General features: G+C 45.1%; 1 protein-coding gene across 1 annotated transcript; it reads right to left on the bottom strand.

Annotated features, from left to right (window-relative positions):
* Positions 1-461: 461 nt before the first annotated feature.
* On the bottom strand, positions 462-11,320 carry LOC309481130 (alpha-2,8-sialyltransferase 8F-like; the record flags this gene model as incomplete). Its single annotated transcript, XM_082145960.1, has 7 exons — positions 462-1,029; positions 3,629-3,706; positions 3,808-3,920; positions 4,373-4,517; positions 10,209-10,295; positions 10,374-10,454; positions 11,223-11,320. 7 exons carry the CDS (start codon positions 11,318-11,320, stop codon positions 528-530), a joined length of 1,104 nt encoding a protein of 367 aa, XP_082002086.1. The 3' UTR covers positions 462-527.
* Between the last annotated feature and the right edge of the window lie 5,602 nt (positions 11,321-16,922).

Below are 16,922 nucleotides of genomic sequence, written 5' to 3'. Positions count from 1 at the left end.
AAGGCGCGAGAGAAAATAAATAAATAAAAATAGCTGAGCGCACGGGTGGCGCGTTAACAGGCTAGCGAATTACCAGCGTGTTGTGCTAGTAGTAACGGAAGCCAGCGATGTTGGGTAAGCTGTATTTTGTAGTAGTATAAACAACTAGAAATTGTAGTAAATGATGGTTCAAAACAAGGAAATACGAGGCTAATACGGAGCTTACAGCACCGAAGCAGACAAACTCACAGCAGGCAGCGAGGCAGACAGACAGCAAAGCTGTTGTGGATCCGTTTACCCAACTAGCACAAATTTAAAGAAAATGACAGTGTTGTTTGGCAAATAAATAAATGACAGTTACATACGTATTACCAACATTTTATTATGTAAAATTTATGTTACACCTCAAATGGAATTTATAGTAATTTAAAATGTTAATTTATTAGTGAGTCCACAAACTCATCCTCATGACTTGTCGAGCATTCACAGTTAAGTAGTATAGATGATTGATTGCTTATTTGTTTTGGTGATGCCACCCCTCACAGTCCTCATGCCACTCTATAATGATTTTCTCGATCCGCCCCTGGTGAGGAGCAGGGCTGCAGGTGCAGTGTCAGCGCCCCCTGGCTGTGGAGCTGCAGCAGCCGCACAAACTCTTCCGGCATCTTGTGCATGTATCGGGACGGGCGCTTCAGGTCATAATAATGGTATGGAATCGGCTGATCCTGCAGGTCGCTGCCGAACGGCCAGAATCCGTAAACGTGAACATGCTCACACAGTTCCAGTGCAGTGCTAATTAAAAGGAATCCTGTGGAGAGGCGCACCTCCCGTAGGCCACGCCCCTTCCAGAAACAGTCCAGTGTCCGCATGTAAGAGGGGCTGAAGAACACCACCGGCTGCTGAGGTCTAATTGGCTGGAGGACTTTGAGTGTTTTGATTGACGTTGATGTGCAGATTGTGTAGGCGAAGGCAGGAATAATAAGGAAGGCGTTCCCGTACACACTGACCCGCTTCACCAACGGATCCGGATTCTTCTCCAAGTTTTTGTATCTACAGAAACACAGTTTTTAATATATCCTACTGACAGAACACTAGATGATCATATATGTGTATGCCAGGGAAAAGACGCCTCTGTTCCCCATCTGTCATTACTACGTTATGTTGACTGACAAATGGGGTCTCACTTGGGTGCCCCAGTCTCCTCTGAGTTTTATAAAAATGGCCAATGGAATTGTCCAGTGGAAATTGCATGCCAAGCCACTCCCCTGTACATACAGTTATACGAGATGGCGGCTCGCATCCACTCATTCAAAAATTTGCTTTGGTGACGATTGGTTGCAGCAGCGATCTGTATTTCCAATCATCTCGAAATATTGTTGCAGTCTGGGGATGAGGATGCATTCAGCGGTGTTTCGCCAGCGTGTTTGTAGTGCACGGATAAGTGCAGCGATTCTCCCCAGGGCGCTTCAGTCAAAAAGAGCAGCTTTTCCCTAAAAGAGCAAATCGGACAGCAAGTGTCTTTTTAAAGATGCCTTTCCATCTTTGTTTTTCTGGTTGCAGTCGTTTCCTGTCTTCATCTGACGGCCGCAATAATAGTCTCACATGCTTGGGCCGAGAGCATGCTGAGACAGCATTCGTGATTGGTTCATGTCCTCATTGCAAGAATATGACCATGTCGACACTGCGGTCGAGACTTAGCCTCTTTGTGAAGGAATGAGTCCACTCTGCTGTTACCCAGCCCGTCGCCGCTTCTCATAGTTATCAGCCTCCGGTCTGATAACACTTTGGGAGACCTGAGGGTTACAGTGGGAGCGCTTCCACTGGAACAGCCCCCACGGACCTCCCCCTCCTCTGCAGTATTGTGTGCTGTCCAGTTGCCAGGTGATGGGACCTTCTCTTGGGGGGCCCAGTGTGTCATTTGGTGCTCCGGGTGAAGATCAGATAGCTGAATCGGAGAAAGGGCTATTGTCCTCTGCAGAGGAAGATGATGCTGAGCTTCCCCCTTCGTGCGTGGTCGCTTATGCTGAGTGGGATGCAGAGTCAACATGTACTTCAAGGGGTCCATGGATATTCCACAGGTAGAGTGTGCAATTGCGCTGCACAAAGTGCTGCCACCTAGCAGGATCGTCAACTCTGGCTGCTAAAGCTTACAATGCCGCTGGACAGGCGGCCTCCACCTTCCTTGCATGCCATTACCATCCTTCAGGTCCATCAGGCAAAAGCTTTTAAAGAGCTGCAAGAGGGTAGTTCTGAGCCAGGATTGATGCAGGAACTGCACACGGCAACTAACCTTGCCCTCCGGCTGACGAAAGTCATGGTGCGAGCCCTCGGCCAGACATTGTCCACCTTGGTGGTCAATGAGCGCCATCTCTGGCCAAACCTTACAGAGATGTGGGATCTCAAAAAAGAGAAATTTCCTTATTCTCTGGGCCATATCAGGTGCGGCCTAACAGTTTGCGACACCATGTTTCCTCACTTCCAGCCGCGCCTTCCACATTTGCCAAGAGGTCGAGGTTCGAGGACGTGCTGCGCTGTCCCTCCAGCCGAGATGACGTCGGGATTTTACAGCCCTTACTTCATCGTACCCAAGATAGGCAATGGGTTACGGCCAATCTTGAATCTGCTAGTCTTAAACCGGACCCTTCACAAGCTCCCGTTCAAGATGGTAATGCCGAAACACATTCTTATGTGCGTTTGTCTTCAAGATTGGTTCACAGCAATCGCCCAGAAGGACAATTCTACCTCGACACAGACTGTTTCTTCGGTTTGCCTTCGAGGGATGGGCGTACCAGTACAAGGTTCTGCCCTTTGGCCTGTCCCTGTCTTCCCATGTCTTTACCAAAGTCATGGAGGCTGCCCTTGCCCCGCTAAGGGAAGTGGGCATTCGCATTTTAAACTATCTCGATGACTGCTGTATGCAACAAGCACGTTGGCTCCTGGCTCCTGGACGTGACCTCAACTGCAGTGGCATTACAACTGTCTAGAGTTGTTTGCAATTGTTCTTGCCCTGTGCCAGTTTCAACCATTGTTTCAGGGCAAGCATGTGTTGGTCCGGACGGACAACGTGGCGACGGTTGCATATATCGGATGCGTTGCCACACAGCTGGCCCCGGGGCCTACGCAAATTGGTAATCCCATATGTGTATTCTCCATGGTAGGGTTTCCCTGTCAGTAAACCTGTGTTTTTCCCTGGGCAGATTCTGCTCTGCCCCATCCTGAACAATCCTGAAGCACCCCGCTGAATGGCCGGGACCACGTCTTGGCTCCTCACCAAAATCCTGAATGAGTGGATGTGGCATCATCTTATACACCCGTATGTAAGGTGGAGTGGTTTGGTATGCAACTTTCACCCGCCAATTCCATTGGCCGTTTTCATAAAACTCAGAGGTGATTGGGGGCTCCAAAGTCAGTCCCCATTTGTCAGTCAACATAACGTCTCCGTTCCCTCAATTGGGGGATGAGGGTTACGTCCGTTTTTTTCTATTTATTTATTTCCTATCAATTTACTATAAGGTTTTATATGCTGACATTAATGGACAAGTAAAAAATGAACAATATGTTTATAGCATTTAATAATCTTGTTTAATATTATAATTTTTTAATTAAAGATGTGTTTTTGATTTGTGTGTGTGTATGTGCGAACACTGACCGAAGCTGACTGGGGTTGATGGTTATCAGATCCGTCTTCAGTCCAACATCACTGTCATTAACTGTTGCCAAATTAAACCTGAAAGAGAGAGAAAACATCATATTAACAGGAAGGATGGATGAATACTGATGGATGTGTTGTGGTCAGTGTGGGAGAAAGGAATGATGGGATGCGTTTACCGTATGACAAAGTCTGCGTTGTCAATCTCATGTCCACAGCTGCTGTTTTTCAAAATCCCACCGCTGCCGACCACAGCACACCGACCCAGACGCCGACCGGACCAGGGGTTGTCCTGCGCACACACACACACACACACACACACACACGCACACACGCACACACGCACTGGGTTTTCATGTTATATGGGGACTTTTCTTGCACATACTGCATATTCTCTCCCCTTACACTACCCCTACCCCTAAACCTACCCATCACAGAAAACATTTTCACTTACATTTTCAGAAAACATCACTTAGAATGATTTATAAACTGTTTTCCTCATTTATAAATGAGGACACAAGGACAAGAATTTCTGATATTTCCAACTTTGTGGGAACATTTTGTCACACATACACACAATACACACTCGCACTCGCACTCTCACACACACACACACACACACACACACACACACACACACACACACACACACACACACACACACACACACACACGCGCACACACACACACACGCGCACACACACACACGCGCACACACACACACACACACACACACACACACACCTCAGGTAGCATACTGTGAAGTGCTGCATTCATTTTGTATGTTTTTGTTGTGCTTGTTTCATATTGGATGGATTGATTGATAGCTGTGTTGCTTTTGGTGAGAATGAATGATCCTGTGGCGTTACAACAAAACTGCAGCCTGATTCTGTCATAAACACAGAGAGAGAGAGAGAGAGAGAGAGAGAGAGAGAGAGAGAGAGAGAGAGAGAGAGAGTGTGAGAGAGTGAGAGAGTGAGTGAGTGAGTGAGTGAGTGAGAGAGAGAGAGAGAGAGAGAGAGTGAGTGTGAGAGAGAGAGAGAGAGAGAGAGAGAGAGAGAGAGAGAGAGAGAGAGAGAGAGAGGATTAATATTACATGAGCAGCTTTATCAGCGTCATCTTTAATGAACCACTTCTGTTTTTATAGATTTATGGTTTGAACAGTTTTAACAGCTTGTCTCTTTAAAAACGGTGTATCTGAACAATAATGACATGTTTTTTAGAAAGCTTAGAAAGAGGTAAAACCCTCTGGTGAGCCGGATCCGGCATTGACAACACTCTCCACACCTTGCTCTTTCTCGTCCTCATCCTCTTCCCCCTCTTACACATACTCTTCTCTTCCTCCTCTGCCTCACACATTGTTGGTATCAACATTCAGTGGACTTGTGTCACATGTGCACTCTGAGCTGGCTTATATTTTATGTTGTTGGTTTGATGAAATCATTAGAAACAACTGTGAACAATTTTGAGTCGTTGTGTATAAACGATGACAACTGAGTTTTAGTTGTAAAAAGAGTGCATGAGATTTGCAAATGGTGTTTAACTGCCTGAATGCTCCACCACCACGTCCATTCAAAGATCACAGTCTCCATAATTCTAACCAGCCACACCTTTTCCCTTATGTCTACACTCATTATCCTCCCTATATATACACAATCATTCCTCTCCTTCATTGTCTGGTCTTCATTGTGGAAAAGGACTCATAACCCGCGCTACATACCTTACCTTTCCGAGTCTGGTATCCGTTACAGAAGACCAGACCGAAACATCATGGATCCGACAGTCCTGAACCCTGATAAATTAGATTCAAGATTATGCTTTGAAATTTCGTACTCTCGCTGCTGAAAGTGGTTGGAACGAACGTTCCCTTATCACCACTTATCGTCAGGGTTTGGATCCTGCACTGCGGCTGCATCTCTCCGCTTATGACGACACCACCGGGCTTGAGTGCTTCATTCAACTATCCATCCGTGTTGAAAATCGTGTGAGGGGTTGTATGGAAGACTGAACATGCCAGCAGTCCTCCTATTATCATCTCCAGCCAGTGTATCCCAGCACTCCAGAACCAGCCCTGGAGCCCATGCAAGTTGATAGTACCTGTTTAACTCTGGCTGAGAGGCTGCATCGCCTGACCCAGAGACTATAGCTGTATTGTGGTTCTGGTGGACATGTTATTCAGGCATGTCCCGTCCTCTGGTGAGTTCTCTCTCTTCATCTAATGTTAGTTTCACGCCACTTACTACCATTGTGACACTAACTGCTGCCGGAACCTCTATTCCAGTTAACGCCCTCCTCGACTCTGGGTCAGCTGGCAACTGGATCTCTTCTCAGGAGACCTCTGCCATCAGCTACAGCTCAAGAAAAGGCCCAATACCACCCCTTACCAAAAAAAAAAAATGGTACCTGGCAAAGCGCTCACCTGAGGCCAAGTACGAGACTGTGTGGGACCCCTTAAGCTCCAAGTTAGCCAACTTTACATAGAGAACATCTGCCTGCTGGTTCTGGATAATTCCACTGCTCGGATTATCCTAGGGCGTCCTTGGCTCGTTTCACACAACCCCATCCTCTCTTTGTCAAACGGTGAAGTCCTGAAGTGGGGCAGGGGATGCTTCCCAAGATGTTTCCCTCGACTTCCTCACCTGTCTCCTTCAACGTACCTGTGATACCCTTGAACTCCACATCTATTGAAAGTCCTGTCGAGAAGCAATCTGTCGACATCCCTGTCTGCTACGCCCCCTTCAGTAACGTATTTTGCCCAAAACTAACCTCCCAATTACCACCACATCGACCATGAGTCTGTGCCATTGACATCCTTCCAGGTGAACCAGTGCCCTGAGGCAAAGTATATCCTCTGTCCATACCCGAACAGAAGGCTATGGAGGAGTATATAGAGGAGGCTCTACAGCAAGGTTACAGCCATCCATCTACCTCCCCTGCTGCTTCAAGCTTCTTTTTCCTGACCAAGAAGGACGCGGATTACCGGGCACTCAACCAAATAACCATTAAGTTCGGTCACCGCCTTCCTCTCGTCTCTGCAGCTTTGAAACAACTATGCGGAATCAACATCTTCACAAAATTGGACCTCCGGAGCGCATACAACCTCGTAAGGATTCGGGAGGGGGATGAGTGGAAGACAGCCTTTAATAAATTAGGTGTTCCGGGTACATCCTTACCACGTATCGGAGGTCCTCCTCAAGCTCCGCGAACACCAGCTATACCTTAAGGCAAATAAATGTACTTTCCACCAGCCATCCATCCAATTCCTTGGTTATAATATCAGCCAAGAAGGGATCCAGATGGACGAGAGGAAGGTGGAAGCAGTCCGGTCCTGGCCAACTCCCACTACCATCAAGGAACTTCAGCGATTTCTGGGATTTTCAAACTTTTACAGATGCTTCATCAATATAGTTCCATTACTTCTCTGCTCACTAGTCTCCTCAAAGACAGGCCCAAGTCTCTCTCCTGGAATTTAGAAGCCACCAAAGCCATGAATACCCTCCAGAAAGCATTTACATCTGCGCTGCTCCTAGTCCATCCTGATCCCAATCACCCTTTCATCGTGGAAGTCGACGCCTTCACCTCTGGAGTAGGAGCGGCTCTATCCCAGGAGCAGGGGCAGCCACCGCAACTCCAGGAACCTTCTTCTCCAGGAAACTCACCCCGGCAGAACAAAATTACGATATTGGGAATCAAGAACTACTGGCCATCAAGCTCACTCTTGAGGAATGAAGGCATTGGTTGGAAGGGGCCCACCAACCTTTCACCATCTGTACCGATCACCGCAATCTGGAATATCTTTGAGAAGCTAAAAGGTTAAACCCCAGACAAGCCAGGTGGGCCCTTTTCTTCACCCGATTCCAGTTCTCCATCACCTACCAGCCAGGGATCAAGAACATAAAAGCAGATGCTCTCTCCCGTCTTCATGCTCCCAAAGAGACCCCTGAAAATTCAGAATCCATCCTCCCTTCTAATCTATTTGTAAGCCCCATCCAGTGGTCCCTGAACGAGGAACTCGCGAACCAATGCCTCTGAACCCACTCTGCCGGGGTGTCCACTAGATCACACTTACGTTCCACGCACCCAACGTGTCCCTCTGATTCAGTCTGCACACTCTTCACTGGGCACTGGGCACTGGGCACTGGTCACCCTGGGACCAGTCAAACCCTCTCGCTGCTACGAGACTGCTTCTGGTGGCCTAACATGGCAAGGGATGTGAGAGGGTACATCCAGGGCTGAGTGGAGTGTGCCATGTCCAAGACCCCACGTCACCTCCAATCTGGTAAGCTGCTATCGCTGCCAGTTCCACACCGTTCATGATCACACCTAGGAGTAGACTTCATCACGGACTTACCACCCTCAGATGGACATACCTGTGTTCTGGTTGTAGTGAATCAGTTTTCCAAGCCGAGATGTTATTTAACCATGTCTTCCGAAACTTCGGTCTACCCGAAGACATTGCTTCTGACAGAGGTTTGTGTCCAGAATCTGGAAGACCTTTTTCAATCTCCTATGTGTGACTGTGAGTCTCTCCTCTGGTTATCAGCCCCGGAATGACAGGCAGACGGAATGGAAGATACAGGAGATAGAATGTTTCCTACGTACCTTCTGCCATGTCCACCTGAACTCCTGGAACCACTTCCTCACCTGGGCCGAGTACGCACAAAATTCTCTGCGTAATCCAGCTACTGGTCTTACACCCTTCCAGGGCGTACTCGGCTTCCAACACCCATTGTTCCCCTGGTCTGGGGAACCTTCTGAAGTTCCATCTGTTGCTCATTGGTTCCAGGAGAGCGAGAGGGTCTGGGAAGCAGTTCATTGATACCCTCAGCGGGTACTGATGCACAGAGAACCGCCACTCCCACCTACCAGCCCGGGTAGAAAGTGTGCCTCTCCACCTGCGACATCAGACTGCACCTGCCAAGCTGAAACCTGATTCCCAAATACATTGGTCCCTTCCCCATGGCACGGCAAATCAACACAGTCACATGTGAATTGTATCTTCCTACTCACTATAGAATTCATCCTACCATCCCGTGGAGGGGGGTTCAGTCACGGTTTCACCAGGCTCCACCACCACGCCCATTCAAAGATCACAGTCTCCAGAATTCTAACCAGCCAAACCTGTTCCTCGTCTCTACACTCATTATCCTCCCTATATATACACACACATTCCTCTCCTTCATTGTCTGGTCTCCAATTTGGAAAAGGACTCGCACTATTTACCTTACCTCCTATCGCTAAAATCTCCAGTGGAATCCTGTTGTTCATCTTCAAAGTCATATCTCTGCTACCTGCCTGTCTTATAAAACCTATAGTCTTTACTTTTATTTTGTGTTTGTTTATTTTGACATTAAAGTTTCGTTGAATGTTCGCCGGTTTCCACCTCCTTCTTTCCTGAACTTTAAACCTCGTTACAATGCGTTTCTATGTCAATACTATCAACGCAGAAATGAATCTGCAGCAGTTAGGTGGTACAAGTCCGAGCTCTGTAAGTTGTTTATGTTAATTATTATTGGTTTTGTTATGTGCTTTGAGACATGAAGTAATTTAACGATGTCTCTCGCATCTCTTTGCAGAATCTGCTCTGGCTGTGTGCATTCTTGTTTTTTGAAGGAGTTGTGGCTTTGGAGCAGCGTTCCCATCCCATGTGTTCAAGAGAACAAGATCGTCACTGCCGGGGAAATTGGCCCAAAAAACCAGTAATAATATGCAAGTTGCTGCAATCGGGCTCTTTTTCCCTCCATCATAAATGAGTGTCTCTCAGAGCATCAGACGAAACACAATAAATGCTGTCATGCTCTCTTGCGTTCTGATGCTGGTGTTTGGGAACGAAATCGTGTGAGACGCTTCTGGAGGGAATTAAACCAAATCATTCTGATCACACACTTCGACTCCGGCGTTTCAGAACCACCAAACCAACATTTGAGATGCTGCGATGCCATTGGTCCGCTGGTTAGTCCAGTTATCCAATCACAGCCTCTCCTAAGGCATATCAAGGGATTTATTCGGAAAATGTGTTTCAATCAGTTTATCAGATAAAGAAATGATCCGCCTCAATTGCGTGAATATATATTTTTATGCACATTTGTAAAATTGATGCGCATCCTGGCATTTCCAATCGTTTTCAAAAAATGTGCATATAAACAGGTAGATGGAAACACACAGTCTTCAGAACATTTGTTCTGGAGTTCCTGTATTTGGGAGTTCCTGAAAATTCTGTCTGCACAGGATCAAACTCTGCTATTCTAAAATACCAAATGTTTCATGAGGCGATTTCTTTTAATTGCTGAGGTTTCACAAAACAAGGGGACTTATATATATTTGCACTGGTGTTGCTCAATAGCTTCACTTCTCATGGACATATAAAGACACTATGAGAAAGACACTAAAGGAATGTGGAACTGAACATGTACAAGTGGTTCCTGAAGCTCAAATAGCAGATTATTGCACCATGATCATCAGTGCGATCCCCAAGAAATGCATCAACCTAAGAAAAATGTAAACCTTGAATGCAATGCAATTCACGTTTGGATGACCTGCCAAATGCATAAGCATGAATGTAAAGATGATAAAGACACACCTGTTTAGCTCCTGCTCAGTTCTGTTTGATTTGTACGGGCAGCTCATGAAATCTGACAGTTCCTGCGTGAAGCTCTTGAGTTTTATACTGAGAGGGAAACAAAGGCATTTAATGGTCAGTTCTCTGAAATATCAGGATCGCTGGTTGATCTTCATTCTCACGCACCTTTTGGCCGGTTTGATAATGGAAAACTTGCATCTGAGTTTTGCACAGCGCAGCTTCTGAAGTGCCTCTGTCATCGCATCTCTGAAAGAAAAAGAGCAAATGTAATTTTTGTTGTTGATCATTAACTTTCCTCTAAATTATCAACATGATCAAAACTGCTGATAAACCTGTTGCACAGAATCTACTTCATTCTAGTTCTGTCTTATGGGTTCCTCCTTACTCTTAAAAATAAAGGTTCTTGTTCAGCAAAAAAATTCGCAAAATGTAACTATCGGTTAGCTCTAATCTGTAAAATGCGACAATAAGGCATGAAAATATTAGGGTATTATAGATTTTAACATCATGATTTTCTGTAAAGCTGCTCTGAAACAATGTGTATTGTGTATTGTAAATACATTAATTTGCACATTGCCAAACTTGTGGAATTACTTGTGCAGAAAAACAGCACATGGTTCAAACATTTTCACTGCAGTAAACTGAAGTATTTCTTTGAAGCACAATAGAGTGACACACCTTTATCTCCGATTCAGTCCTGAACAGCTCTACTCTCCTGCGTAACAAACCTAAAACATTTCTATTCTGATTAAAATTATAATGACGTTTACATCTAAACTAATGACATTTAAATATCACTTGTGTGTTTCTTAGACTCCTCAGAAAACAATTTAACAACTTCATGACAGCATGCACAATATCATATTGTATTAGTGTCATCAATTAGAATAATAATAAATAAAAAAACGTTATTAGTTATAGGCTACCTAAAAACCAGCAACACGGAGCCCGATTTGAATTCATTTAAATAGTGTTTATTAAATTATAATGAAATATTGAGATAAAAGCGCTCACCCAGACAAGTGCGTGTTGGGTATGTAGTAAAACACCACACACACACCCTGAAAAATGACCAGGACCATCAGCAGTGTGAAGATCCACTTCAGAGCCATCAGAGAGAAACCGGCGACAGGCGACACACACACTGTTATGTGGGAGTGTTCTAATCTGTGTTTCATAGCAGATTCCCTGGTAGCTCACCTGCAATCAACGGGTTAATTGGTGTCACCTGAAGGGAGCCACTTTAAATCTAGGACACAGGCTCTCTCTCGTCTTGCAGAGATAATATTTTCTTTTAATGTTAAATAAACTTTATTTTGATTGGCAGACTTCTGTTTTTGTGTCCTTTATGTTGCATCCCTAGAGCCAGGGTTGTAACATAATGGGGGCTCGTTCCATTTGGTTGGTAAAAAGCACTTGTTTCTTTTGATATTTTGGGGACTGTATTTGTTTATTCCCTTTGACTGAGATAATTTGGTGAGTATGGTTGTTTGAGTATTTTTGAATATATGCATGAGTTTTCCCGGTTAGGAAGGGTGAGAGTTCCAGCTGGGTTGATTATTCGATCCTTCCATTGGTTCACTCTTTTGTTATTTTTCCTTTTTTGTTCTCGAGGTTATTCTGGGTGGAGACCTGTTCTCTGTCGGGGGTAAGCATTTCAGAAACTGTGACCATTTATTAATTGGCTCACAGTTGCTGAGATTTGGCTTTTACATTTACATTTAGTCATTTAGCAGACGCCTTTATCCAAAGCGACTTACAAATTAGGACTAAATTCAGCGAGTCATCATAAAGAGGCAAAAGCAACAACAACGCAGGAAGTGCTCAAAATACGAAGTTCAGGTATTATTCAGAGTAGCATAAGCCTGATAAGTGATGTTTCAAAGGGAAAGGAATTTTTTTATTTTTTATTTTTTTATTTTTTTTATATAAGGTTAAGTGCTCACGGAAGAGATTGGTTTTCAGCTGTTTTTTTAATGTTGTCAGGGATTCTGCATTCCGGATGAGGGTGGGGAGAGCGTTCCACCAGCATGGAACTGTGAATGAGAATGTTCTGGAAAGTGATTTTGTGGCTTTCTGTGATGGAACCACGAGACGTCGCTCGTTGACCGATCGTAGGTGTCTGGTAGGGATGTAGACTCGTAGGAGTGAGTGAAAGTAGGAGGGAGCTGAGCCTGTGATAGTTCTGTAAGCAAGCGTCAGTGCCTTGAACTTGATGCGAGCAGCTAGAGGTAGCCAGTGCAGAGAGATGAACAGAGGAGTGACGTGGGCCCTCTTGGGCTCGTTGAAGACAAGACGAGCTGCAGCATTCTGGATCATCTGTAGGGGTTTGGTTGCACATGCTGGGAGTCCAGCCAGAAGGGCATTTCAGTAGTCAAGCCTAGAGATGACCAGGGCCTGGACGATAAGTTGTGTTGCATGCTCAGTTAGGAAAGGCCTGATCTTCCTGATGTTGTGCAGTGCAAACCTGCATGATCGAGCTGTCTTTGAAATGTGATCTGTGAAGGTCAGCTGGTCATCAAACGTTACTCCAAGATTTCTGACCGATCTTGATGGGGTGATTAATGATGACTCTAGCTGGATGGTGAAGTCGTGCTGTAGAGATGGATTAGCAGGGAGGACGAGAAGCTCAGTCTTTGCCAGGTTGAGCTGCAGGTGATGTTCCTTCATCCATGTGGAGATGTCCGCCAGACAGCTTGAGACCCGTGCAGCTACTGTGGGATCATCTGGTTGAAAGGAGAGGAAGAGCTGTGTGTCATCAGCATAGCAGTGGTAGGAAAAACCGTGTGCCTGTATGATGTGTCCCAGTGATGTGGTGTAGATGGAGAAGAGGAGGGGACCAAGAACTGAACCCTGGGGAACACCTGTGGTCAGCTGATGTGCTCTGGATACCTCACCTCTCCATGCGACCTTGAAGGACCTACCTGTGAGATAGGACTCAAACCAGTGGAGTGAAGTTCCTGTGATGCCCAGTGATGAGAGGGTAGACAGAAGGATCTGATGATTCACCGTGTCGAAGGCAGCAGACAGATCCAGGAGAATGAGGACTGAAGATTTGGAAGCAGCTTTTGCGATCCGTAGGGCTTCTGTGACTGACAGTAATGCAGTCTCAGTTGAATGTCCTTTCTTGAAGCCAGATTGGTTGACATCCAGCTGGTTGTTTAGAGACAAGAAGGATGTTAGTTGGTTGAAGACAGCTCTTTCAAGTGTCTTCGCAATGAATGGGAGGAGAGAGATAGGTCTGTAATTCTCTACAAATGATGTGTTTAGCGTTGGTTTTTTGAGCAGTGGAGTAACCCGAGCCTGCTTGAATGCTGTAGGGAAGGTGCCAGTGTGGAGGGATGAGTTGATGATGTGTGTGAGTGATGGTAGAAGTGTGGGAGAGATGGCTTGTAGAAGGTGTGAGGGGATGGGGTCAAGCGGGCAGGTGGTAGGGTGACTGGAGAGGAGAAGTGTAGATACTTCTTCCTCGGTTAGCGAAGAAAAGGAGGACAGAGGGGTATTGGCTGTGGAAGGGGTCGGTCTGGGTTCCTGTGTGTGTGGAGCTGAGAACTGACTGCTGATAGCTGTTGTTTTGTTGGTGAAGAAGGTCGCAAAATCGTCAGCAGTTAAGGAGGAGGCGGGAGGTGGTGGAGGTGGACAGAGGAGAGAGTTGAATGTCTTGAAGAGTAATCGTGTGTTGGAGGAGCTGTTGATCTTGTTGTGGAAGTATGAAGATTTTGCAGCATGAACATCAACAGAAAAGGAGGAGAGGAGAGATTGATACATACTCAGGTCAGATGCGTCTTTTGATTTGTGCCATTTCCTCTCCGCTGCCCTGAGTTCGGTCCGGTGTTCCCGAAGAACCTCAGATAACCAGGGGTTAGAGGGAGTAGCGCGTGCTGGCCTGGAGGAGAGAGGGCAGATAATGTCTAGAGAAGAGATTAGAGTGGAGCATAAGGTGTCCGTTGCGGTATTCACATCCAGAGATGAGAATTGTGAGGGTGGGGGAAGAGAGGATGACACGGCAGAGGAAAGATGGGAGGGGGAAAGTGAGCGCAGGTTTCGTCTGAAAGTGACTGGTGGTGGGGGTGGTGGTGCAGGGGTAGAGAGTTGTAGACTGAAAGTAATGAGGAAATGATCTGAAACGTGGAGAGGTGTCACCAGGATGTTTTCTGTGGTGCAGTTGCGTGTGTAAACCAGGTCCAGTTGGTTGCCTGATTTGTGAGTAGCTGTGGTGATGAGTCGTTTGAGATCGAAAGAGGCTAGGAGAGAGGTGAAGTCTGTTGCATGTGGCTTTTCGAGATGAATGTTGAAGTCACCGAAGACTAGAAGTGGGGTGCCGTCCTCAGGGAAAGTGGACAGCAGCACATCCAGCTCATCTACAAAGTTACCCAGCTGACCTGGGGGGCGATAAATGACTACAATATGGATTTTAATGGGAGTTGTAAGTGTAATAGCATGATATTCAAATGAGTTGTTGTTGCATAGAGAAGAGAGCGCGGAGTATTTGCAATTGTTAGAAACGAGAAGCCCTGTACCCCCACCTCTCCCAGACTGGCGAGGGGAGTGGGAGAAGGAGAAATTGCTAGAGAGAGCAGCAGGGGTAGCTGAGTCTTCTGGACGAATCCAGGTCTCAGTCAGCCCCAAGATACTAAGAGTAGAATGAGATGCAAAGGCTGGAATGAAGTCAGCTTTATTGACTGCTGACTGACAATTCCATAGACCCACGGAAAGAGAGAGAGGAGTATGTGAGGATGTGAGGATGGGACGCAGATTGGCAGTATTGCGCTGCCTATTGCGCGTGATGAAAGGACGGTGCCGAGAGATAACAGGAATGTATTGAAAGCACATGTTGATTAAGGTGAACAATAAGGTAAGTAGAGGGAAGAGAAAGGGAAGCGGAGATACTTAAGTGCCTTTCTGGTGTCCTTGCTCGGTGGAGTCGCGCAGGTAGAGTCGCTGGTCTTTTCCCGAGTCGGTCTTCACACGAGGAGGCTGAACACGAGAGCTGAACGCTTCCGCTGACGCTTCCGCAACAGTGCGCAAATTACACAGATATACGGATAATGCTTTCACCGCTTGAGTGAGTACAGCTGTTTCGGTCGGGCAATTAAGTGTAAATAACGCGAAAATGTGGCTATTCCAAACTGCTAGGAGCAAAGGCTTAAGTGCAAATGTAACAATCATTTTTTTATTGTCGCCTCGTGCCCAATACACCTCAGAAGATAGATAGGAGTTAGAAGTGTTAGGCAGGTATCCGGGTGTATCTCATGTGTTTTGTATTGTGTTTGAGCTCAGCAACCATGCTCACTTTTTTGATGGAAGTGAAAGAGGAATCCTTAAGTTAGGTGAGTTAAAAAAAATTTGAGGTACTGTAGTGTTTATTTGGTCCATGATCCTAACTTTAGTGTGTTAGCAGTGTTTGTGTGTAGTTTTGTGGACTTTAGTGTAGACTAATGCCCAGTATTGCCTTTAGATATTCGTGATTGCTTGGGGTGAGTAATCTTCTGTGTTTGGGTTAATTCTACTTCCGTTTAAAGAGCTTTTTTTTTTTTTTGAGGATTTTTTCTGTTTTGTTTTTTTTAGCTGTGTGCTTGTAAGGGACCGAGAATCCAAGAACAAGGAACACAAGCTTTGCACAAAAAATGGGTCTTTATTTGAACCCAAGAGAAAAAAAAAAAAAAAAAAGGAAAAAAAAAAAACTTTACAAACTCATAAATTATAACAAAAACAAACAGAATGAGATCAAAAACAGTTAGACAAAAACCAAACAAACTAAAACTGACCTGCTCAAATGACCAAAGCAACAGCTTATAAAGGAAAGGATGGGCCCATTACAAATTAAGAGGGAAAACAATTCAACTTTACATTCAACATACAATCTTAAGTAAATCAAAATCAAATCAAGCAGAGGTATATAGTAAATAAAGATAAGGAAAGCAACATGTAGTCAAATATCATAAATGTACAACTAAATAAATCAATTAATAAAGACATTAACGTTTCTTCCTCCACCGGGCAATTCCCAGCAAATGGTATGTCCGGGCGGAACCAATAATGCTTAAGTTCTGTTCCTGCCCGGACTCTAATCCTCGTCACGCCAGGATGCGGCTGCAGCGGACCATGTCTGAAGTTCATCACGGTAAACTTAAACTCAAAATAGAAACAAATATAAGTAACATATACAACGTAACTAATTTGTGTGCACTTCAAATCAGTAACAATGTATATAAAAATGTGTTGTAAATGTAAACATATGAAAACCTAACAATAAAGAATTAATTAATATTGTTTGTTTATGATCCATCATTATACTGAAACAAATGAATGTGAATAACAAAATAAAAGTTTAAATAAAGATTATTCTTAAATGTATGTCCTTCGTGTGTGTGTGTGTTGATACATCCACATTACCGCTCTTGTGCGGCCACCACTCGGGCTAATGTTTCGGCACATTTTAGAGTGGCCTTTTAGTGTGGCCAGCCTAAGGCACACCTGTGCAATAATCATGCTGTCTAATCAGCATCTTAATATGCCACACCTGTGAGGTGGATGGATTATCTCGGCAAAGGAGGAGTGCTCACTAACACAGATTTAGACAGATTTGTGAACAATATTTTGAGAGAAATAGGCCTTTTGTGTACATAGAAAAAGTCTTAGATCTTTGAGTTCAGCTCATGAAAAATAGGGGCAAAAACAAAAGTGTTGCGTTTATAATTTTGTTTCATCACA

This window comes from Leuciscus leuciscus (genome assembly GCF_965113295.1).
Source record: "Leuciscus leuciscus genome assembly, chromosome: 18".
NCBI classification, from domain to species: domain Eukaryota; kingdom Metazoa; phylum Chordata; class Actinopteri; order Cypriniformes; family Leuciscidae; genus Leuciscus; species Leuciscus leuciscus.
Note: the sequence above shows the minus strand (reverse complement) of the source record. Positions and strands in the feature narration are given on the sequence as shown.